The sequence below is a fragment of the Microcaecilia unicolor genome, chromosome 1 (genome assembly GCF_901765095.1).
Source record: "Microcaecilia unicolor chromosome 1, aMicUni1.1, whole genome shotgun sequence".
Taxonomy (NCBI): Eukaryota; Metazoa; Chordata; class Amphibia; order Gymnophiona; family Siphonopidae; genus Microcaecilia; species Microcaecilia unicolor.
The window spans coordinates 391,073,382-391,100,007 of NC_044031.1; the positions used below are offsets into that span (position 1 = coordinate 391,073,382).

The 26,626-nt window shown below is 41.4% G+C and overlaps 1 protein-coding gene across 1 annotated transcript in view; it reads right to left on the bottom strand.

Annotated features, from left to right (window-relative positions):
• Positions 1-349: 349 nt before the first annotated feature.
• The window catches only part of WRNIP1 (WRN helicase interacting protein 1), a 117,887-nt gene continuing 91,610 nt past the window's right edge, over positions 350-26,626 (bottom strand). The window contains exons 5-7 of the mRNA XM_030210944.1: positions 6,137-6,292; positions 1,456-1,535; positions 350-759 (exon numbers count right to left, since the gene is read on the bottom strand). Of these exons, the coding sequence (XP_030066804.1) occupies positions 499-759; positions 1,456-1,535; positions 6,137-6,292 (497 nt within the window). The 3' untranslated portion in view covers positions 350-498. The remainder of the gene's footprint in view (positions 760-1,455; positions 1,536-6,136; positions 6,293-26,626) is intronic.

The window sequence follows — 26,626 nt, forward strand, 5'->3', positions numbered from 1 at the left end:
AGTGGTGCAAACCAGACCTTTTCTCCTGGATTCTATACATGGTGCCCAAAATCGGGCATCAGTTCAAGATGCGTGAACAACTAAATTGGCTCACAATTCAATTAGTGCAAATAATTGGGTGCTAAGAAATTGGGTGCACATCTTGCTATGCAGTATTCTAGAACAATGTGCGCCTGAATATTATAGCATGCAACCCAAAAGGGGGTGTGGCTATGGGAGGAGCATGGCTCAGTCAGAGCATTCCTAAAATTTGCGTACTGTGTTACAGAATACCAGGGATGTGCGACTAAATTGGGTGCCAAGAATTACATCTGGTTTCATCAGACATGAAGTCCTGGTGTCTAAATTTAGGTGCTGAAATTGGCACTCAATAGTATTCCATAATGGGTGCACAGTGTTGAGTGCTGATTTTGTTCACACTGATTTTTGAGCGTCAGTTACTGAATCTAGCCCATTATACTTAAAAAAACAAAAAACAAAAAAAAACAAAACTTTGATTCAAAAAAACTTGATTCCTTTAAGCTCCTCAGGCAAATAGTTCTGCTCCACAGGCTCCTGGTACATGGGGTTGTACTTGTAGCCCTTCCCATAGCCTAGGCTCTTCATGAGCTTGGTGGGTGCGTTCCTCAGGTGTAGTGGCACTGATGGAAGAGGCCCTTTATGGTTCTTTAAGCACTCCTTCACCTTGCTGTATGCCTGGTACACTTCTATGGACTTGGGTGCTCTAGCCATGTAAGTAACACACTGGGCAAGAAGAACCTGCAGAACACAGGGCGAGAAAGCAGGGGAAGCTGACATGACAGCACCATGACATTTCACCTAGGAGACCAAATGCTAACAGATGATTTGCAATGTGTTTTCTATTGGCCAGCCCACTCTGATCTAAAAATAGTTTCTATAATAGACCCTGTGACTTCAGTGTGCTTGTATACAATCTGTATAAGTCAATTAGAGTACAATGAAGAAAAATACATTTATCTAATGAAATGGAACACAGGATACTATCTATAAGTAACTGCATGATGATACAGCAAGCATACCTAGGTACAGAATTTTATTGCGTGTAAAGATGGTACAGAAGCGAACGGCTGAATATCAGTATTTTTAAGTTGAATGTGATGGCAAACCAATTTGTTGAATGTAATATATTATTTAAAAATATGTCACCAATACATGCTAGTGAAGCACAGCCCACCAAAGTGAAATTCTCTGTCAAATGGCCTTTTGTGGCCAGACAGCCGACAGCCCTGTCCTAGACAGAAGACTCTTGCATCTTTGGACTTACTTTACCCACTCTTCATTTTAGTATCCAGTCTGTTGCCACTATACTTACTTGTTGGGACAGTAGCAGGTACCTAAATATCAATGGTCAACTTTCCAACAGTGAATATACTTGAGGTACACTTAAACAACAAAACAAAACAATGCAATCCAAACCACCCAAGAAAGACTCACCTCACATTCCGGCATTCCAATAAAATGGCAGCCTTGGTAAGCAGCTACAGCTTGATTTAGTGCCAAAGGATCTGCCAGTCCTATATCACAGAAGGAATGAGTTAGTTATTTACAGGTAAGAACCTCCCATTCTTATTGATATCAAATTCCCCTACCAATACCATCTGTTGATATTTTGCTTATATGTTGCATGTGTATTTAGACTGTTTTTATTGTGTATGTTTTAATTCTGTAATCCACCTAGAAGTTTTAGATAAAGCAGACTATAAATAAAAATGAAAAAAAAAATCATTCAATCCTTGGACTACAATTTCTAATTGCCTGAGCCCTGGTGACAGACATAAGGTGTAGCAATTACAACAGTATGTGCTAGCCTCTGAAAGGTGATAAACAAATTCTTCAGGAAGGTAACTGATTGCCAATAACAAGAGGCTGAAAGCTTTGGTGACCTGTACTGTTGCTTACATTTTTCAAATTTCTGCTAATTCCACCTTTTTCAATGCAGGTAAGACATTTAAAATCATACATTCTGAGACACAGGAGTGCCACATTGTGTGGAACCCCATCCACAACCAAAACCTGGCTTATGCAAAGCAACATTTAATTTTCCTGTTAAGTAGCTTACATAAGTACATAAGTAATGCCACACTGGGAAAAGACCAAGGGTCCATCGAGCCTAGCATCCTGTCCACGACAGCGGCCAATCCAGGCCAAGGGCACCTGGCAAGCTTCCCAAACGTACAAACATTCTATACATGTTATTCCCGGAATTGTGGATTTTTCCCAAGTCCATTTAGTAGTGGTTTTTTTGTGTCAACCTCTTGTTTTCCAGGATCAACACCCACTTCAAGACTCAAGTCTCAGGTAAGTATAACTCTGTTTTGTATGTTGACACTTTGTGTCTTTAAATGTCTGTCACTTAGCTCTCTTCGGTCTTTTTTGAGCAGGGACTGTCCCTCCCCATGTTTAAACTTGTACAGCGCTGCGTAACCCTGGCAGCGCTATAGAAATGCTAAGTAGTAGTAGTAGTAGTAGTAGAGCTGACGTAGGAGAAGCTAGATGCATATATTGATTTATATTTAAGTCCTTTGCAACTGGGGTAGTGGAGGTTCAAGAATGTGCGTGCTGATCTTTTTGCGTTCCTGGTTAGTAAATCTATGAGGTCCAACATATATGTCGGAGCTTCGCCAGGGTCGCTTTACTCATACTACCCCTCTCCTCAAGACCCTTCACTGGCTCCCTATCCATTTTCACATCCTGTTCAAACTTCTTCTACTAACCTATAAATGTACTCACTCTGCTGCTCCCCAGTATCTCTCCACACTTGTCCTTCCCTACACCCCTTCCCGTGCACTCCGCTCCATGGATAAATCCTTCTTATCTGTTCCCTTCTCCACTACTGCCAACTCCAGACTTCGCGCCTTCTGTCTCGCTGCACCCTACGCCTGGAATAAACTTCCTGAGTCCCTACGTCTTGCCCCATCCTTGGCCACCTTTAAATCTAGACTGAAAGCCCACCTCTTTAACATTGCTTTTGACTCATAACCACTTGTAACCACTCGCCTCCACCTACCCTCCTCTCTTCTTTCCCGTTCACATTAATTGATTTGATTACTTTATTTTTTGTCTATTAGATTGTAAGCTCTTTGAGCAGGGACTGTCTTTCTTCTATGTTTGTGCAGCGCTGCGTACGCCTTGTAGTGCTATAGAAATGCTAAATAGTAGTAGTAGTAGTTTATGGACTTGCCCTTTAGGAAACCGTCTAACCCCTTGTTAAACTCTGCCAAGGTAACCGCCTTCACCACGTTCTCCGGCAACGAATTCCAGAGTTTAATTACGCGTTGGGGGAAAAATTTTCTCCGATTTGTTTTAAATTTACTACACCGTAGTTTCATCGCATGTCCCCTAGTCCTAGTATTTTTGGAAAGCTTCCAATAGGATAATACATAATCAGTAAATGTGTCTGTGTATATATACGCTGTTGCATATTCTTATATTATGTGCAAATGAGCAATTTTCCTTTTATCCTGATAATTTATGAAGAAAATGAAGAGGAGTGGCTTAGTACTGATTCCTGCAGCAACACTTAATTCAGCAGGTGCACTTTAATTTCTAATGTCAGCTCTCCTGCGCATGGCTCAGCACACACAGATGTGGTTCCAATCAGTTTTATCAAGGACGACTTACAAGATGGTAAAGTTTAACAGCATTATTAAAAGTGATAAGAAGCCAATAGTCTGTGGGCAAAACTATAGATATACTATCAAATGTATGAAAAAATGTTCAAGATTTCTCCCATACACACATCAGAACACATCCATCATTTTTCTACTGCAGTAGAAGTTATACTACATATCCCTCCTTCATATAATGCCTGCTGATTTTATGTTTAAACGGTTTTTATTAAAAAGTTTTTTAACATAGTATGCAAGTGCAACACAGTCTGGTTACTAACAGAACACCTTTCAGATTAACAACGCACAACTAGCCAATAGGCAAACTGTTATACATAATTAACTCCCCTCTTCCCCCCCCCCCCCATTCCCATCCCCCCTGTACCTCCCCTTCCCCCCTCCGCTAGCAGCCCTCCCAATCTACCCTTACAGCAACAGTATTATTCCAAAAAATACTTTCCAAACTCCCAACAAAGGATTACCTATAGTTGAACAGCAAGAAATCCCTATTATTCACATACACTCTCCCCTTTCCCTCATTTGTAAACTCTCCTCATCCATACTCCTGAAGGCTTAGGCTCCGATAGCCCCCCAAAGCGATGAAGGAGAACTGTCCATTCTACTTTACATCTCCCCCTTCCCCCCTACCCTGTGTATCCATTATATCTTCTTGACTCCCACTAGAGAGTTGCACGGGGACACAAATCTTACCCATCCCCGCCCGGCCTTGCTAGAATCTCACCCATCCCCACCCGTCCCCACTGGAATCTTACCCATCCCCGCAAAAATTTAATCCATCCCAACCAGTCCCCACCCGTCCCTGCAAGAATTTAACCCATCCCCGTAAGAATTTAATGGTACATAAAAAAAAATTCTGGTCAGCTCCCTCAGTCTCTCTCTGGATTTGAGCCACATCACTGTAGGCAAGAGAGGAATGGAAGCTGAAACTTAGAACACTCTGGTGTGCACATGTAAGATTTGTCTCTGATTTCTGGCAGTGTGTGCTGAGAGGTCACCACATGCACGCGCCAGTAGGTCAGGTGACATCCGATGCTCTTGCCTGTGCCCAGGAGCAAAGAGGATTAATTGTAACATAGTAAGTGACAGCAAATAAAGACCTGAACAGTCCATCCAGTCTGCCCAATAGTCACACTCATTATCAATTCATGATTAAATCAACGAGTGTAATATTATATACTTTCTTTCGTGTTTCTGGAACATAGACCATAGAAGTCTATCTGGCCCTATACTTACGTTCCAGCTGCTGGAGTTCTCGCTGAAGCGTCTTCTCATTTGTGGGATACAGACCATAAAAATCTGTCCAGCACTGTCCTTATGTTCCAGCCACTGAAGTTGCTGTCTAAGCCCTTTCTAGCCCATCCTAAACCAGACTGCCATATATTAGACACAGACCATACAAGTCTGCTCGGTATAGGCTCTAGTTAATCACAGCCAGAGTCGCCATCTAAGCGTCACTTGACACATTCACACACGCCAGCTATTTAAGGTTAGGATTTTTATAACTTCCATTTTCTAATTAGAGATCGTCTGTGTTCATCCCAAGCCTTTTTGAATTCCATCATCATTTGTGTCTCTACCACCTCCTTAACGGAAGACTTTCCACATTTGTGCTGTTAAAGCACTTACTAAACACCAAGCATACCACCATACATACTTCAATGGAGCTAATTGCCACCACTCTTTTTTACTCAAAATACAAATGCAAAAAATGAGTAAAAAAGAGTGGTGGCAATTAGCTCCATTGAAGTATGTATGGTGGTATGCTTGGTGTTTAGTAAGTATGATGTTATAACATACATATGTAGGTTGATTTGTGTTTATGCAGTAAAAACAGGAAATATTTCCACAAGAAAGTGTTTATTGCATAAAATTTTCAGTAAAGAGGAAAATATTATAAAAGTTTAATGAAATTTGTGATTTTCTGACTGGCATTAGAAGTAAGATATAAATTGTATGCACACTTTGGGTACGATAACTCATTTAGTATCATAACGAATATGCATGATAGATCTGCATACAGTGGAGGTAGTATCCATGCAGATCTCAAGCATATTCATTATCCTCCCTTCTTAATGAGTAACTCAATTTCACTCTAGTTGTAAAATCAATGTCTCCCTTACAAGTAATTACAATCGTTATTTTCTCATTCAACTTTATTAAAAATTATGAAAACAATTTTCCAGATTTTAAATCTGTATCAGCTTCTCTATGTAGCTTACATCAATACACTCACACACATTCAACCACATTCACACTCCACTATTAAAACTAAAATACAATTACCTTCTGTCTTCTGAAGGAAGGATATACATACATATACTGGCTGCATTCCATTTTTCTAACAGAAACTTGTCTTACAGCTTCACTCTCTCTCTCACATTTTTAATACACCATCATCATTAATAGCATGTGACATGGGTTTTTGAAGAGACTTCCCCTATTTACCCCATCCTGATACAGAAGAGGTCTTCTGCTCTACAACTTACCTATGTCCTCGCTTGCAAACCTCACAAGCCGTCTTGCCACATACAGCGGGTTCTCGCCTCCTTCAAGCATCCGACCAAGCCAGTAGAGGGATGCATTCTCATCCGACCCACGCATTGACTTATGCAGCGCAGAGATGCAGTTGTAATGTTCCTCGCCTGGATCAGAAATACAAAACAAGAGCACAAAACCATGAAAAAACCTTGAGAACTGGAAAAATAGAAAGAAAAAGCAGCTTCAACCATTTATTTTATGTTTAAACTGTTTTATTAACAATTCTCACAATACAAAGTAATGTAGAATATGCATATAACATTGTTTGATATACAAAACAGCATTTTTACAACATATTCAACTTCGCCAAACACTTTTCATCCCCATTTTTTCCCCCTTCCCCCTCCCCTCTTGACAATTCCTTGGCCCATGCTAACAATAGGTTTTGAGTGACTCTTGTTCCTAATATCATACTCTTGAATACTTCATTAGGTAAAATAGTGCTTATCACAAAATATCAGTAACTAAACATCAAAGCTCTAGATCACTGCCAAGCTTAGCCATTTACGTCTCACTCAACCCCTCCAACCCCCCACTCAACCATTTATTTTAAAAAATACACAGAAAAACTTAACCTGAAAAGTCTTACCCCAGCTTGTATCATCTACTACTACTTGACATTTCTAAAGCGCTACTAGGGTTACGCAGCGCTGTACAATTTAACATAGAAGGACAGACCCTGCTCAAAGGAGCTTACAATCTAAAGGACAAATGTACAGTCAGTCAAATAGGGGCAGTCTAGATTTCCTGAAAGGTATAAAGGTTAGGTGCTGAAAGCAACATTGAAGAGGTGGGCTTTGAGCAAGGATTTGAAGATGGGTAGGGAGGGGGCTTGGCGTAAGGGCTCAAGAAGTTTATTCCAAGCATAGGGTGAGGCGAGGCAGAATGAGCGGAGCCTGGAGTTGGCGGTGGTGGAGAAGGGTACTGAGAGGAGGGATTTGTCCTGTGAGCGGAGGTTACGGGCGGGAACGTAATTGGAAATGAGGGTAGAGAGGTAATGAGGGGCTGCAGACTGAGTGCATTTGTAGGTAAGAAGGAGAAGCTTGAACTGTATGCGGTATCTGATTGGAAGCCAGTGAAGTGAGCTGAGAAGAGGGGTGATATGAGTATATCGGTTCAGGCGGAATATAAGACGTGCAGCAGAGTTCTGAACAGATTGAAGGGGGGATAGACGGCTAAGTGGGAGGCCAGTAAGGAGTAGGTTGCAGTAGTCAAGGCGAAAGGTAATGAGAGCGTGTACGAGAGTACGGGTGGTGTGCTCAGAGAGGAAAGGGCGAATTTTGCTGATGTTAAAGAGAAAGAAGCGACAGGTCTTGGCTATCTGCTGGATATGCGCAGAGAAGGTATCTGTGGGTATCCTGAAAACATAACTGACTAGGTGTGTCCTGAGCCCCTGTCTTAAGTTTCCAAGTTTATCATCATTTACCATCCCGCCATACGGATAAGCCATCTAGGCAGCTCACAATGTTAAATCTAAAAATAGAATATGATGAATATTACTACTACTACAAATCATTTCTACAGCGCTACCAGTCGTACGCAGCGCTTCACAATTGAACATCAAGAAAAGACAGTCCCTGCTCAAATGAGCTTACAAACTAAATCAGGACAGACAGATAGGACACATAAGGAAAGGGGACTATTGAAGAGAGGAAGATAAAGGTTACGAGCAGGTGACAAGTTAGGAATTAAAAGCAGCGTCAAACAGGTAGGCCTTTAGTCTGGATTTGAAAGCGGCCAGGGATGGAGCTTGACGTAATGGCTCAGGAAGTCTATCCAAGGCATAAGGTGCGGCGAGATAAAAGGAACGGAGTCTGGAGTTAGCGATGGAGGAGAAGGGTGCAATTAGGAGAGATTTACCTGGTGAACGGAGTTCCTGGGAAGGAGTGTAGGGAGAGATGAGGGTGGAGAGGTAGTGAGGGGCAGCAGAGTGAATGCACTTGGGCTCAGATCAGAGCACCAAGGGAGTAAGTATACTCTGTCTAATATTATATATTTGATACATCTCTAAAAAAAACATGCATCTTTTTATGTGCTCTAATCTCATCCCACAGTTTTCAATATCACCTTTACGCTGATGACTCCCAGATCTACCTCTCCACACCTGAAATCTCGGCAGAAATCCAGGCCAAGATATCTACCTGCCTGTCTAACATTGCTGCCTGGATGTCTCACCGCCACCTGAAGCTCAGTATGTCCAAAACTGAGCTCCTTATCTTCCCACCTAAACCAACCTCTCCCCTTCCCCCACTCTCTATTTCTGTTGACAACACGCTCATTCTTCCTGTCTCTTCTGCTTGTAACCTTGGGGTCATCTTCGACTCCTCCCTCTCCTTGGCACATTGCTAAAACCTGTTGTTTCTTCCTCTATAATATCGCCAAAATTCGCCCTCTCCTTTCTGAACACGCTACCAGAACCCTCATCCACACTCTCATCACCTCTCGCTTGGACTACTGCAACTTGCTTCTCACAGGTCTTCCACTCAGCCATCTCTCTCCTCTTCAATCTGTTCAAAATTCTGCTGCAGGATTAATATTTCGCCAAAGTCGCTATGCCCAAATCAGCCCTCTTCTGAAGTCACTTCACTGTCTCCCTATCCGTTTCCGTATACAGTTGAAGCTCCTCTTATTGACCTATAAGTGCATTCACTCTGCTGCCCCTCACTACCTCTTCACCCTCATCTCTCCCTACAATCCTTCCCAGGAACTGCCTGGATGTCTGACCGTCACCTGAAGCTCAATATGTCCAAAACTGAACTCCTTATCTTCCCACCTAAACCAACCTCTCACCTTCCCCCACTCTCTATTTCTGTCGACAACATGCTCATTCTTCCTGTCTCATCTGCTCGCAACCTTGGGGTCATCTTCTACTCCTCCCTCTCCTTCTCTGCACATATTCAACAGATTGCTAAAACCTGTTGTTTCTTCCTCTATAATATCGCCAAAATTCGCCCTTTCCTTTCTGAGCACGCTATCAGAACCCTCATCCACACTCTCTCATCACCTCTGACTACTGCAACTTGCTTCTCACAGGTCTTCCACTCAGCCATCTCTCTCCTCTTCAATCTGTTCAAAATTCTGCTGCACGAATAATATTTCGCCAAAGTCGCTATGCCCATATCAGCCCTCTTCTGAAATCACTTCACTGACTCCCTATCCGTTTCCGTATACAATTCAAGCTCCTTTTATTGACCTATAAGTGCATTCACTCTGCAGCCCCTCACTTATCAAGTAGAGCACCTGTGATCGTATGCCATGGAATTTTATTATATTCGTTTTTTGGGTTTTTTTGGCATACACAATTTTACTCATGTAAATATTGTTAATTTACTCATTTATACTAGTTTTAAAAAAATCTTCTTCATTTATATGGACAGACAACCATAAAGAACTATTAGAAAGCATAAAAATCTTTACAAATATTTCATAAAATATTTTTTGTTTTTGTTCTGGCTCCCAAGCATAATTTAACAAAACTCATAAGATACATATTAAAACAAAATAACAAGGTGATCGAAAAGTCCCTGTGGATTTACAGTACATTGGCCTTTAAATGAGCACTGATGTGAAACAGCTTGAGAGAGCAAGAAGGAAGGTAAGCTGAGGTCACTGAATGGGTAAAAAAATCATGAAACCTCAAGTGACTCCTACTCTAGGCCATTCTCACTCTAACTTCTGAGAATGTTGGTAATGTCAGAATAATATGCCAGTGTTTTGTAATCGCAGCAGACACTTGTGAGGCAGTGGTCGAGATCAAATGATCTCAAGAAGAGATTAAGCAATAGAGGGTACCCTAAATCAACAGTCCATAAAGCATATATAAAAGGGCTAAATTTAACAAATCGGGACTACCTACTATTACAGAGGAAGAGAGAAGATATAGGGGACAAGAGAATAATAACTTGCATTTTGAGATACTCGACCACTGCCTCGCAAGTGTCTGCTGCGATTAGAAAACGCTAGCAAATTACTACAACATCACCAACATTCTCAGATGTTACAGCGAGAATGGCCTATAGTAGAGGAAGGAATCTTAAGGAAATTTTGTCTCCTGCGGCTTTAAGACCATTGACCTACAAGAGTGACTCTGAAGTTGGACACACCAGATGTGGATCATGTGGGATGTGTGACGTTATGCTTGTCACACGAGATTTTTTAGATCCGCAATTAGGCAGGAGTTTTACTCTGCAATCTAAGACATCTTGCACATCGGAATTTGTTGTTTACTGTATTATATGTCCATGCAACAAGTTATATGTTGGACAAACTTCGAGAAAGCTAGCCACACAGCTGACGGAACATAAAAGTAATATACACATTAAAAAGATCTCAGCACTGTTGGCAGCACACTGCGTTAAAAGAAAACCATCCATTTGAATCTTTGAGATGAGTTGTCCTACAGCAAGTTAATTTCAACATTAGAGGGGGTGACAAAAAAACTTGTGCTCCTATAACAAGAACAAAAATGGATACACCGTCTGCAAACACTACACCCAGGCAGGCTCAACTCCAGGATTGAGTGCAGCCATTTTTTTTTTTTTTGAAGAGTGGGACTTCAATTTTTTCAAGGTAATTCATTGGTTGATTTTTTTCAAGGCCATTCATTGGTCAGTTTAGGCCAGTGGCGTCTGATGTCACCTGATATTTTAGAGCGCCATGTTGGTGAACAGCACCGGACAGATGAGCAGATTGCAGGAGTGAAGTGAGGCGTTGATAGTAGTTCTTTAGTAAGTATGAGTTGCTGCACGGATATTCTTATTCAGAAACATTTCTGTTACTCTTTACAGACAGTGGCACGGACCACAGACCCTGAAGCAGGACCCGAAACCTTGGCCATTGTTGGCTGTGGAAAGAAAAAGAGACTATACCACTGCAAAGGTAAGTTTCTGTTTATTAAAAATTAAAATAAAAAAGGACTCTACCACTCAAATCAAAATAACAACGTTCAATGTCTAGATAGTGGATATTACACCGTGAAACTAATTCATTCATATGGTGGAGGAAAGCCTCTGTTTATCCCAGGTCACCATCTGAAATATCATGTGACACACATGGACTGGACTCGTCATTGGCTCAAAACCTCCGTTGTTTAAATTAGCATTATGATTCCTTAATTAGTTTTTTATAGTGTTTTCAAAACCGTACAGCATAAAGCACTTATCTTTTGTTTTCCAACAGGGTCCCTTGTCGCTGTTTCAGCTTTATCAAGGCGAACCTTGATTTTATTTATTTATAGCATTTATACCCCGCTCTTTCCCACTCGATAGCAGGTTCAGTGCGGCTTACAATGTATGGGTACAAGTATCACAGAGATAACATGATGTATGGGTACAAAGTATCATAGAGGTAATACAATATATGGGTAAAAGTTATCACAAAGATAATACAATTGTATAGAGAAGGACAAGATGATAAGAGGTGGGGGAGGGTTGAGGCATGTTTAATGTTAGTGGTGTGGATTTTGATCGTAAATTAAGTTGGGTCGTTTGTTTGAAGAGGTATGTTTTCAGCAGCTTTCGGAAACTGTTCATTTGTTGTTCGGATGAATCTTGGTATGGCGTTCCAAGGTTGGCTGCCTATAAACGGAGAAGTTGGATGCATAGTAGGTTTTGTATTTGAGACCTTTGCAATTAGGCAGGTGAAGATTGAGATATGTTCGAGAAGATTTGGACCCGTTCCTGGCTGGTAGGTCGATTAGATTGGTCATGTAGCTTGGGGCCGATTCTGTTCAATATATTTGTGAGTGACATTGCCGAAGGGTTAGAAGGTAAAGTTTGCCTATTTGCGGATGATACTAAGATTTGCAACAGAGTGGACACCCGGGAGGGAGTGGAAAGCATGAAAAGGGATCTGAGGAAGCTAGAAGAATCGTCTAAGGTTTGGCAATTAAAATTCAATGCGAAGAAATGCAAAGTGATGCATTTAGGGAGTAGAAACCCACGAGAGACTTATGTGTTAGGCGGGGAGAGTCTGATAGGTACTGAGGGGGAGAGGGATCTTGGGGTGATAGTATCCGAGGATCTGAAGGCGACGAAACAGTGTGACAAGGCGGTGGCCGTAGCGAGAAGGTTGCTAGGCTGTATAGAGAGAGGTGTGATCAGCAGAAGAAAGGAAGTGTTGATGCCCCTGTACAAGTTGTTGGTGAGGCCCCACCTGGAGTATTGTGTTCAGTTTTGGAGGCCGTACCTTGCGAAGGATGTTAAAAAAATGGAAGCGGTGCAAAAGAAAGCTACGAGAATGGTATGGGATTTGCGTTCCAAGACATATGAGCAAAGACTTGCTGACCTGAACATGTATACCCTGGAGGAAAGGAGGAACAGGGGTGATATGATACAGACGTTCAAATACTTGAAAGGTATTAATCCGCAAAAAAATCTTTTCCGGAGATGGGAAGGCGGTAGAACGAGAGGACATGAAATGAGATTGAAGGGGGGCAGACTCAAAAAAAGATGTCAGGAAGTATTTTTTCACGGAGAGGGTGGTGGATGCTTGGAATGCCCTCCCGCGGGAGGTGGTGGAGATGAAAACGGTAACGGAATTCAAACATGCGTGGGATATGCATAAAGGAATCCAGTGCAGTAGGAATGGATCCTCAGAAGCTTAGCCAAAATTGGGTTGCGGCGCAGGTGGGGGAAGAGAGGTTGGTGGTTGGGAGGCGAGGATAGTGGAGGGCAGACTTATACGGTCTGTGCCAGAGCCGGTGATGGGAGGCGGGACTGGTGGTTGGGAGGCGGGAAATACTGCTGGGCAGACTTGTACAGTCTGTGCCCTGAAAAAGGCAGGTACAAATCAAGGTAAGGTATACACATATGAGTTTATCTTGTTGGGCAGACTGGATGGACCATGCAGGTCTTTTTCTGCCGTCATCTACTATGTTACTATGTTATATGTTACTATGGAGATTCTCCATGGAGGATCTTGTGGATCAGTGTGCGGGCTTTGAAGTTTATTCGTTCCTTGATAGGGAGCCAGTGGAGTTTTTCACGAAGAGGTGTTGTACTTTCGAACCTTGATTTACCAAAAATAAGTCTGGCTGCCGTGTTTTGGGCGGTTTGGAGTTTTTTTAGGATTTGGGCTTTGCAGCCAATGAAGATACTGTTGCAGTAGTCAGCGTGGGTGAGTACTGTGGATTGTACCAGAATGCGGTGTCTCCATAAGAATTTATGGAAGTTTTTATGCCAATGATGAGTGAGTGCTCCGAAATGTTGAAGGCCGTTGAGCTGTGAATAACTGAGTCACTTGAGGCTTTCCCCCCATTTTTATAAGATAGTAATTTAGCAACATCACGCTAATAGGAAATAAAAGGATTTTTGTAATTGATAGGTTTTGGAAGTACATATATCCTTTTTTTGGCTCTATTATTGGATTATAGTAAAAAATCATGTAAATCATTACTACTAAGAAACTGCTTTCTACATTAATCTTGGGATTTGAAGAGATGCATAGGAACATTTTTTATTACCCTATATATGCATTAAAATGTATGTGTACACATAAAAATGGAATGCTGTAAAATAGGTTTTTTAAAATCTTTTGTTGGCTTTCAAATAAACATTCAGTAAGATACACAGTCCATGAGGTTTAATAAAAGCACACACACATTATATATTTATGTTTAAATCTGTTTATTAAGATTTCAAGATATAAACAGGAACCAACAACAGAACGAATAAAATCATCATATTACATGAGGCAAAGTACAAATCAACATAGTATACCACAAACGGTCTTAATCCTTACAGCCCTTCACTAAGACTCCACGCCTCAGCCATGGGCAAATTTAATGATAATTACAAATTACTAATAATATATCATCAATTGCGTTTTTGAATTGTAGTACTGTTGGTTGTATGTTTAATCATTTTAATTAACCTTGCACAAAACGTGACAAAACACTTGACAGAACATATTCCAGACTAGGTAGCAAGAATTTCAACCAAGTACTTGAAAAACAAACATCCCCCCCCCCCTCCACCCCACCCCCCCATCCCACTCTATTCCTACCCAGAAATTCCTTCCCTTCCCTTCCATCCCCTCTCCCCCCGTGATTTGTTCAAATATTTAAAATATAGCTCCTCCCTCTAGCGGGCAGTTTTAACCACAGGGGCTCCCCATTGTGCACGAAAATGAGCTCCCATTACAGTATCCAAATCTCTAATGCCACATCTCTCCAATCTCTTTTGCTGAATCAGCTGAGTTCTCCATATGACCCGGGAAGGACTCTGGTCCGACAGCCAGCCATGCAAAATAGTCAAAACTCCAAATAAGATGGCCAACTGCACAAAGCATTTAAACCCTTTTGGTGGGGTCCCTGTATAGGTATGTTTGAAAAAGAGGAGTAGTGGGTCTAGTACCAGAGTGCACCCCCAGATTTTATCTATGTACTTGAGAACCGCATCCCAAAACTGCAAGACTAAAGGACACTGCCAAAACATGTGACCCAGGGATGCTGTTCCCTCCCCACATTTAGGGCATGTGCCATCACATGACTCAATAAATCTAGCTGCTCTCCTTGGTGGCAAATGAGTTCGTAAGAGGAAACGATAAAGTTTATCAGCCTGCGAAGCTGACAATCCATCTTATATAGTGTACCTATAGAGAGGTCTGATATATGTCTGCGGTTATCTGACAACCTAAATCTTTTGACCAGGCTTGGGCCAAGCGCGCATTATTCAACTCCATGGTGGTATCTTTTAATTGTTGGTGGTGAAACTTCAAAGGGACCTTTTGCTGAGCTCCCAAAGTATACATTTCGGTGAGCACGTCGGTCACGTCCTCCGTCAGATCAGTCCACTTCAATGTTGACACATAGTATTGTAATTGAATATAGGCAAACTGATGTGACCCCTGGAGTCCAAACTCCTCACAAAAACTTTGAAAGGGCCGCATCATCCCTTCCTCATTAATCACCTGTGCTAAGTATTTGATCCCTTTTCTTGTCCATTGGCTAAATACACTAAATCCCTGTCCCGGGGGAAAATCTGGATTATTACTAATTGATAGCAGAGTTGTTGTTTTAGATGAGAAGTGGTGACGCTTACACACCCATCTCCAAGTGGCCCTGAGTGAATACAAAAGCGGGTTCTTCTCAAATGCTTGGGCTGGCAATCTATTACCAGCGTGTAGGAGGTAACTGAAATGCGTCTCCTGAAATCTTGAGACCTCTACTGGAGTAATGGAAAAATCCGATGTTCCCCGATACCAATCATTGATATGCCTCACGGCACAGGCAATGGACAGATATCGGAGATTCATGAGCCCCATCCCACCATACTCCTTCGGAGTCATAATCGTCTCCAGTGGCAGCCTGGGCCTTTTACCTTGCCATAAATAAGACTGAATCAGCTTATTTAGACTTTGTTCCTCCCTTCCTTTTAGAAACAGGGGAAGCTGCTGAAACACATATAGCCAACTAGGGGCAATCAACATATTAAAAAGGGCAATGCGACCCCATATCGTAAATGGTACTGTCCGCCACAGAGTCAGCTTTTGTTTCAACATGGCTAGTTGCGGCTTAACATTAATGCTATATAAGTCAGCTAAATCCTGTGGAATCAATACCCCTAAGTATTTCATGTCCTTGTCAGCCCATCGTACCTTAAATTCTCCCCGCCATGTTTGTTTAATGGATTCATCAAGTGGCAACGCACAGGACTTCTGTAAATTCAATGTGAATCCCGACAAATCACCATAGAGTTCCACCACTTCAAGCGCGCACCGCAACGATGCCTGTGGCTGCGTTAAAACTAACATTATGTCGTCAGCATATGCTAAGGCTTTCTCCTCATCCTTGCCCAAGTGGACTCCCGTGATCCCCTCTAACCTACTCAACGTCCTGAGCAGCGGCTCTAATGAAATGTCAAACAATAGTGGAGACAGCGGACATCCCTGGCGTGTGCCTCTCTGGATGGGAAACCAGTCTGACCTTCCACCATTCACCAGTACCTGCGCCCCAAGTCCCGAGTATAACACCTGAATGATCCTCCGAAAACCTCTAGGAAACTCTAGCCATTCTAGCACTCGAAACAGATAACGCCAATCCACCTGATCAAACGCCTTAGCGGCATCTAGGCTGACTAACATAAGAGGCTCCTGTATGCTTTTACAATGTGCCATGGCTAAGAGGATTTTGCGTACATGAGATACAGAATGCCTGTTTGGAATAAAACCCACTTTCGCCCCGCTAATCAGGCTGGGAATGTGCTCTCATTATATATTTATAGATGTATATTTATGTATGTGTACAAAATATATACATATATATACACACACAAAACCTTTGTATATACTGTAATCTGCATATCTAGATAGAATATTAGTGTACTATACTGCAAATAAAGAACAAGTTGACTCCTATTGTTGGACTAGATACATTTTTGGACTAGATTTCAAGAATTAAAACCCTAGCGCAGACCTGCAAATCTATTCTTCATACTGACAGCTATTTATATAATCCTCTTCACTGACTTTGCTGACATGTTCTCATTATGCCAAGCTAAATTAATGTGTCTGTGCAGTGTGCACTGTTAATAATAAAACATGCTGCATAAATATAATGAGAACCAGTTGAACAGTATAAAGTTCCTATGGTCAGTGAAGTGCAGGTATTAAGGCAAAAGAACTATGAGTCACAAACCTGTGAAAACAATAAGGGAGTCATAGAATCAGCCTTGAGCTGGGTAGCCTTGTGTGAAACAGAGACAGAAAGTCTGTGCAGGGGTAGAAAAAATGCTGCTGACATTTGCAGATAAGAAAGAACAGGCTTCAAAGAAAAGGGTTGCTAACGTGCAGGCATTGGGTGCAGTACGAATGTAAGTGTATATAAACAGAGCAACATATATGTAACTTAAGCAAACTAACTTCTGTGTATTATTGCTGATTGTGTATTGTGAGTATATTTTGCTTCCTGTATGATGTTCTCATACTGCCTCTGTCCAAGGGAGGACAGTTGAAAAAATAAAAATTGTTGATTATTCTTCTTTATACTGTTGCAGGAATTGATGCATAAATTTATGATACTTCAGGAGTCAGACAGCACACACCAGAATGAGAGAGAAATCTTCTTTATTTGCCAGCAAACAAAGTAGAACATCAGCATTAAGTCTCTTCTTCTCTTTCTCAGCTCTCTGTGTCTTTGTCTCAGCTCTCTGTGTCTTTGTGGCTTCTGTCTCAGCTGCTTCTCTTCTTATGCTGTCTTCTCCTTCTTCTGTCTGTTCCTTCTGTCCTTCTCTTTCTTCTGAGCTCCTTCTGACGTATGCTGCTTCTTCTCCCACTTAAATACAGTTCTATCTAGCCTAGCCCCCTTACTCTCCAATTGGTTAAGGAATAGATTGATTACCTTGCCTCAACCAATCAGCTCCATACAAATATCAGTTACATAGGTTCCAGACATCCTAAACTGACCTGTGACCTGGGGCCCCTTACACCAGACATTTGGGCTCCAGTCTCTTACATGTTATTATGATTGATTTCTCATATTCCTAGTACTAACTGCTAACTAAACTCTGGTATTCATTAAAGGGGTCAAGGGCCAATCTTACTTAATAGCATACATATCAGGTTATTACTTTCAAGACCATTTCTACATTTTACCTATAATTAATCAAGGAGAAGAGAGCTGACTAATCCTGACCTTTTTCACCTATCAGCTTATACATTGAACCAGCCAGAACTGCAGATAACTTAAAACACATGTTGGCCTCTTCACTGCAGTCCTTGCTTAGAAAGTCAGACAAAGAATTGAACAAATATTCTACATAGAAATTACAGAATAAAACATATTCTAAAATAAGCATCCTTATAAAACATATTCTAAATATCAAGAACTTCTAAATAATATTTCAGCCTATTCCTTAAACTACAATGTGTCATATGTCTGGCTCATGCCTGCTTACAAAACTACAGTATGCCTAACAGTATACAGATGTTGAGCTAGCATTGGCAATTCACAAGGGTGAGAGTTTCATTTCTCACTGACCTTTCTAACCTTTGGCTCGGCAAGCTAGACATTGAGTAATTAACCTGAACCATCTGGCATTCCTTCATTTTAGTTGCAAAACTGAGAATTTAAAATAGTATTTGAGCACCTTTAAACAAAATTAACCCTTAATATGATTTCTTATATATATTATGCCCATGGCTGCCTCAATACTAGGTGTCAGTTTCTTTGTTTACACACATATAAAGTGTAAATAAACAGCACTTGGTACTTATCTTTCAGCTGGAGCTGGCAACAACACACTAAAGCAGCTGAACCCACGTCATATGGCTGGTAAAGGTCGTCATCTGGTCTCAGCAAAGAGAAGACAAGCCTTCCCATTAGATAACAGCCACTTTCTGGCACAAAGCAGACAGGAGAGCAGCCCTATGTCTCTCCTGCAGTCTGAGACAAGGATGCGTCAGTAGACATGCGGCTAATGCTGTCTCCCAAAATGGCTGGGATCTACAGGCACTGTGGAAAGGCTATATGCCATGAGCAGGGAACAGTATCACAATCACATCTCTAAATCTGTTCGGCCCCGCCAGTTAAAATATGCTGAAAACAAAAAGCAAATCTCAAAAAGTGTTGTGTTCACATGTCATCAGAAGTCTGACTGCTGACAACACAAAAAGGAGTGGCTTCAGAATACTGCAGATTGTACTGTCTTTTTACACACTCTGCACAAGCTTTCAACTACTTGGAATGGCATATTTAAAAGCAAGTAAATACATACAGAATTTACCTGGTGTGTTTCCGCTTATTATAACTTGCATTGTTAACTGGTTCACGATTGCTGCGCTATTTTACAGCCCCTTTCTTTTTGTGTCTTGTGATGTTTTAGTTTTAGTTCACATTATACAGCTGGACTGCATTTTCAGCAAAGTTAGGACTACTATTTTTATGTTCAGATTTGTATACAGGTGAGAATTCAGTTTAAAATTCTGTGCCCTATTTTTAAGATTATTCACCTGGTAGAAGGGACTCAGTATCATAAATATCTGCTGGGTATCTTAGACATGAGGTAGAGTGTTACATCACATCATTTCTTATTTCACATTGCAGAAGGGGTAAGGATTTGGTGTACTAGAGATCATGTATTTGCTTTCAGGGGCTCTAAGCTGTGGAACTCTCTACTAAGTAGGCAGCTATCTGGCTTTAAGAGTTCAGGAACTTGGTTTGTTTGGGAAGTCTTTTAAAGATGAGAAGTTCTGATTTTAATATATGTTGGTGGAATACTGAAGCTTTGATAATTAGGAATGAGTAACTGGATGTTTTATGAGAATGAGGTCCTTGATGAGGGAGAGGTATAGATCTTTAGGAATTTGGGTTTCAACAAACCAAGGTGGATGGGGTTGAGGGGATTTTTATTAGCATTTTTATTTATATATAACTATTTTTAGACTTTTTTAAATGAGATGTTAACTCATTTTGAACTGCCTGCTTGAAGAAGGTGTGTAGTATTTAACCAAATACATAGATACAAATAAATTATCTGGATAGCAGCTAAACATTGCCAGTGTCTGATCTACCTCCATCACGCTTCTAATTCCGCCCCACTTTATACATAATACTTTTGGATGCATACTGACCTATACAGTCATAATTTATTCAATCAAAGGGACAGGAATTTGAAAGCAAATGGGTAAGTCCTTCAGAATTTTGACCAGTAGACTCCTTGAAGGTTACCCTTCACTGGACAATGAAGGACCAATCCAAATCTGTTACCATTAATAAGAACATAAAATTTGCCATACTTGGTTAAACCAAAAGTCACCAGATCTTGTATCTGTTTCCAACAATGGCCAATTCAAGTCACAAATACCTGGCAGGATTCCAAAGAATAGATAGATTCCATGTTGCTTATCCCAGGGATGTATCACTCTACTATATGCTCTATTGTCTTTTCTATGATGCTCCTGGATGCCATTTACATTTTGCAACAATCTGATGGAGAATTAATTAACCTGAAATGTCTAAAGGCTCACTTGAAGGAGATGGCATTAATAGCCAGAGACCTGTTGATTGTGTATGACTGTGCACTAGGAGCTCACTCATTGGAAGACATCCAGATTATTGCAGACTGGTTTGCACAGGCATGCATCAAGCTTATGTTCAGCCCGAAAAATATGGCATTTATGTACCAGCAAGCTTCTAGCCTGCAGTTTTCATTAAGAACACAAGTTACTACAACTGACAAACTATGGTATTCTGAAAGCATTCTAACTTCACCAACATTGACTGTGAGGTTATACTACACATTGCCAAGGCAAGCTTTTCTTTTGGCAGACTCCATCATTGTCTTATGGGATGAGAGAGGGGAGAGTCCGACCACTAAGATCAAAGTGTAGCAAGAACTAATAATGCCCACTATGCTGTAGATGTGGATCTTGGATGCTTTTACCAGAGACACCTCAAGCAACTTGAGCAATTCCCTGAATGCCATCTGCAATATAAGGTGGCAAGACAAAATCTCCAACAGAGAAGTTCTTCAAAGGTGTCCAATTTCTAATGCAGATGTCTCCACACAATGGGATCTATACTAGACTACTCCCCTTTTAGATGAATGAACACATTTTATAATCTGAAAAAGATATGATAAACCATTCCATACTTCATAACACATAAGCAAGCAAGGACTATGTGCACAGGGAATCAAAGAGACTATCTTTTACATAGTAATTCCCTCTTACAGCAAAAGGCAATGATTCCTTTAAACCGGAATCCACTCAGTGGCTATAACAACATTATTTTACTTGTAAAACAGCTGTGGAAAAAGTAGGGACTTTCGTTGGTCTTTCTCACTTCTTTCAACAGGTACCAAACTCCTAACAGTAGAAGGATGGCTGTTGCCACTTTTACTACTTCTACCTCGGTCCAAACAGACATCTTAATCCACAGTGTGAAACTGGTTTGGTGTGAAAGATGCATACAGATTGATTTTATCAGGAACTGAGAGAAAACAGGTGGCAATGCTTCTCGACGCAATTAAGATGAAAAATTTCAGCAGGGGGAAAGCTGAACCTGCACTGTGAGATGACAGCAGTACACAGATTACACAAAACAGTATAATTTACACCCTAACTCCACATTCACTTGAATTGAAGAACTGGTATAGAGCCCTGAAAGTGAAAGAGGAAAAAATCATCCTTGGATATGGAGCAACAATGTGTAAACTCCAAAGCCAGAGTGTCAGTAACCACTGTACCTAGAAAGCAAACCACAGTGATTGCTGATGACTCCCTTATGAGGGGCAAAGAGGCATCCATTTGCCAAAAGCAGACATAATCCCCTAAGAGTTGTGCTGTCTGCTGCTTGCAAAGCCCTAAGACATTACAGAGGGCCTGTTATGCATTTTTTTTATTGTACCTCATCATGAACTCTTGAAGAAACATATAAACAAATATATTAAATAAATATGCAATCCTAATGACTATTAACAAATGCTGCTCATCCAAGTGACTTCATGGCCCTGAAAAAGGGGATGAAGCAGATAGGTGTCATGGTTGAAGATAAAGGCCAAGGCAAAGAAAATTGCATTCTGCATATGAATGCATGGACTGTGCTGATGACAGCATTTCAGCCTCTAAGATGATGAAATGATATTTCAAAGGCTGCTTAGAAAAGATGGCATCTATTGAAGAAGCCTCTATGGTTTCTAAAGCAGTAGCTGAAATAAGATAAATGGTTGGTGTTTATTACAAGTTATTGCAGAAAGAGTAAAACTACAGTAACATCTGGACAAGCTAACAGAAACTTAGGAAGTAGTCAAGACAGTAAAGATGCAAATGGAATTAAAAATAGCTAACATGAGGGAACAAGATTTTTTCTTAGATATGTTAATGACAGAAGTGTAAAATTAATTGTGAGATTCAAAGGGAAAAGAGAAGAATATGCAGAGGCTAATCAGAAAAATCAAGAACTGCTTAACAAATATTTCTGTTCAGTGTTCACAGAGGGAGGGCCATAAGTAGGAAAGAAGAAAATGGACAATTATGATTCTGCCAGTCTGGCAGGGGAAGGGGGTGGACTTCATTCCTGATTGGCTGTCAGGGGTTTTACTGACGTCAGTGTACTTTAGCCTGCATGTTTCTGCTTTCCCTGCTTTGGCATTACATTTCCTTGTGACTAAAAGCCTGGGCAGTTCTCTGCCAGAACGTTGTGCTGTACTCTGGCTTTGATCTGTGTTTTCCTTTTCAGTGTTTCTTTCCCTTCCCTTGGTTTGTGAGAGCTGGTTACAGCGTGTGTTTGTGGGTGTAATCAGTTCACTTGTCTCCAGCTGGGCTTTCCCTCGCAACTTGCCCCTGTCCCGCGCTGTGCCCCTGGGAGGGTTTGGCCCTACTCTGGTTCTTTTGTTTTCCCTTGCCCTGCGGCTGGTGTACAGAGCGTGACTGGCACCTTGGGGATCCCGTGGGGGGGGGACACTCCTGTGTTCCTTTCTCCCATCCCTGGGTGTGTCTGGGTTCCGGTTCGGCCGTGAGGCCTGTACGAGTGGCTCTGAGTGTCTGGGTTCCAGTTCGGCTACGAGGCCCGCTTGTATGCCTATTTCCCTTTCTTCCTAAGGTGGGGAGGGGTAGGCTAGGGGTATTGGGTAGTTGGGGGCGTACAATGGTGGGTCGGTCTCCCCCCGGCTTTGGTCTGCGATCGGCGGGCCTTGACCGGGGCTCACGACCAACCCAACAGATTACAGACACAAATAGGAATAAAGGACAGGCAGACCTTAAACAATTTTCAAGAGACTGTGTCCGTAAGATGCTAGCTAAACTAAAAGTAGATAAAGCAATGGGGCCTGATAGGATACATCCGAGGAAACTTAAGTTTCTAATAGCTCTACTGCTAGATTTTTTTAAATGGTTCTTTAGGGTCAGAATTTGCCCCAGAAGGCAGAAAAGGGGTGGATGAGTGTTTTTTCCACATAAAAGTGGAAGTGAGGCTGGGAACTATAGGCCAGTTAGTCTGACTTTGGTAGTATGTAAAATAATGGAACTGCTGTTAAAACAAAGGAGAGTATAGGAAGAACAACTTTACTACAGGTAGATCTTGTCCAATGAATCTCACCAATTTCTTTGACAGACAGCCAAAGTGTTGAAGAGCAACAGAATTAGTGTACTTGAATTACAGCAAAGTTTTTGACATGGTTTCACAAAAGCAACTAACTGAGGGCTCCTTTCACTAAGCGGCGCTAAGCCCAACGCAGGCTTACCGCTCGCTATACAGAAGTACCGCCGGTTTACCGCAGCAGACTGGCGGTACTTCCCATCCTAGTGCGCCGTCATTTCTGGAACTACAAAAATTAATTTTTGTAGCGCTGGAGTGTACCCGGCAGTAATCGGGCAGTGCCGCACGCTGCCTGGATACCGTGGGAGCAGCTGCGTGGCAAGTGCTTTACTTGCTGCCCAGCCATTTCCTGTAGGAAAGTGACACTTCCCTTTTACCAGCTGTGGTAAAAGGGGGCCTCGGTACGTGTGTAAAACACACGCCGACGGCAGTGCCGGCCCCCTTTTGCTGCGGCTTGGTAAAAGGGGCCCTGAGTGTGTCCTTGGTATAGGACCTAATCTGACTGACCGTGTTAGATATTGGTCAGGTAGGATGTGATAAAGGGTAACAGAATACAGTTTTCACTCCAAGGACAGAGGCATTATCAGTACTGCAGTACAGGACTTCGCCTGGTCCAGTTTTCAATATTTTTTTGTTGAGAATATTGCTAAAGGGCTATGCATGAAGATTTGCCTTTTTTGAGATGATACCACAATCTTCAAATGCATTTTTAAAAAAGCAATAGATGCTTGAACTATATGTGGAAGTGGATAGGGAAGCCCATGTAGTGATTTGAGGAGAGGGGTTACTTGTTTGTAGCAACAATGAAGGAACATAAATTATGCAGTTGTATTTTGAACAGACTACAGTAGAAAAAGATGGATCCAGAACTAAATGCAATACTCAAGGTTAGGTCGCGCCATGGAAAGATACAGAAGCATTATATTTATTTATTGCATTTATTTATCCCACATTCTCCCACCCATTTGCAGGCGCAATGTGGCTTACATAGGTTTGTTGACACTGTCATAACAAGATAACAGATACAATTAGTAATGTGAAGCGATCAGGTAGGGAGGAGGGAAGAAGGAAGGGAGTGATTAGGATAGTTGTATAAGGTGAGCTTTCATAATTGAGTGGGTTGGTGAGGTGACTTAGTGAGATTACAGGTGTTCATTGTAGGCCTTGTTGAAGAAGAATGTTTTCAGAGATTTTCGAAAGATAGTTGTTTCATTAATTGCTTTCAAGTCTGCGGGTAATGCATTCCACAACTGCGTGCTCATGTACGAGAAGGTAGTGGCATGCATCAGTTTGTACTTCAGTCCTTTGCAGCTGGGGTAGTGCAGGTTGAGAAATTTGCAAGATGATCTTGTGGCGTTTCTGGGAGGTAGGTCCACGAGGTTTAGCATGTAGATTGGGGCGTCTGCATGAATGATTTTATGTACAATCGTGCAGATCTTGAACACAATGCGTTCCTTAATTGGGAGCCAGTGAAGTTTCTCTCTTAGTGGTTTTGCACTTTCATATTTAGTTTTTCCAAATATGAGTCTGGCGGCTGTATTCTGGGCGGTTTGGAGTTTTTTGATTATTCTTTGCACCCGGCGTACAGTGCATTGCAGTAATCCAGATGGCTTACCACCACTGACTGTACCAGGGTAAGGAAGATGTGTCTCGGGAAGTAAGGTTTTACTTCACGTGGGTGTCGAGAGTGAGGTTTTGATCAATGGTGACTCCAAGCAGTTTCAAGTTTTGTGAGATCGGAAGGGAACAATATGGTGTGGTTATGGTGTTGAAGTTTTTTGTGTTATGTTGTGAGATGAGTACCAGGCATTGTGTTTTTCTGCGTTAAGTTTTAACTGGAATGCATCTGCCCAGGTGTGCATTATTTGGAGGCTTTGGTTGATCTCGTTGGTGATTTCATTTAGATCATGTTTGAATGGAATGTAAATTGTGATGTCATCTGCATAAATGTAGGGGTTGAGGATTTGGTTGGCTAGTAGCTTGGCTAGAGGTATCATCATTAGGTTGAATAGTGCTGGTGAGAGAGGGGATCCCTGGGGGACTCCACACTCAGGTATCCATGGTGGTGATCTGTACTCGTTCGTTGTTACTTGGTATGATCTTGTGGTCAGGAATCCTTTGAACCATTTGAGAACATTGCCTCCTACTCCGAAGTATTCTAGTATATGTATTAGTATATTATGGTTAACCATGTCAAAGGTACTGAACATGTCGAATTGCAGGAGGAGGATGTTGTTACCAGTCGCAATTGCCCGTTTGAATGAGTTCATTACGGACATTAGTACAGTTTCGGTGCTGTTTACAGTATTCTCGGTCTTATTTACCATCCTTTCCTAATAATTCCTAGTATCCTGTTTGCTTTTTTGGCCGCTGTCGCATACTGGGCAGAAGATTTCAGTGTATTGACTACACCACCACCTAGATCTTTTTCTTGGGTGCTGACCCCCAAGGTGGACCCTAGCATCATGTTACTAAGATTTGGTTTATTCTTTCCAATGTGCATTATTTACTTTGCATTAGTCCACACTAAATTTAATCTGCCATTTGGATGCCCAGTCTTCCAATTTCCTAAGGTCTTCCTGCAATTTTATCTGCCATTTGGATGCCCAGTCTTCCAATTTCCTAAGATCTTCCTGCAATTTTTCACAGTCCACATGTGTTTTAACATCCTTAAATAGTGTTTTGTCAACTGCAAATTTAATCACCTCACTCGTCTTTCTGATTTCCAGATCATTTATAAATATGTTAAATAGCACCAGTCACAATACAGATCCCTGTGGCATTCCACTATTCACCCTCCTCCATTGAGAGAAATGGCCATTAAACCCTACCCTCTGTTTTCTGTCCAATAACCAATGCTTAATCCAATCCGTCTAATCTCTTCTACATTCCTTGGCACTGAATTTGCTAACCCAATCCCTTGTCACATCACAAATCGATTATTGTAGTTCAATATACAAGGGCCTTTGAATTAACGATTTGCATCCATTACAATTGGTAGAGAACACAGCTATTTGCATAATTCATAAGGCCAAAAAATTTGACCACATAACACCACTTCTACATCATTTCACAATGGCTCCCTGTCATTCATAGAATTACATATAAACTACTTCTACTAGTCTTTAAAATGCTAACTTATAAAGAACCTGCTTATCTTGATCATCTACTATTACCTTGCCTCCCTTCCTGAACACTTCGTTCTCAGGACCAATATTTACTTATCATACCAACCTATCAACAAGTATTCCATGAACACACCCGCTCTTCAATATTCTCCATTCAGGGACCACGCCTCTGGAATTCTCTACCCTCTTTATTACACAATACAGACTCTTACAATATTTAAGAAAGAACTAAAAATATTCCTATTCCAAGATGCATCTCCCTAGGTGATTAGACA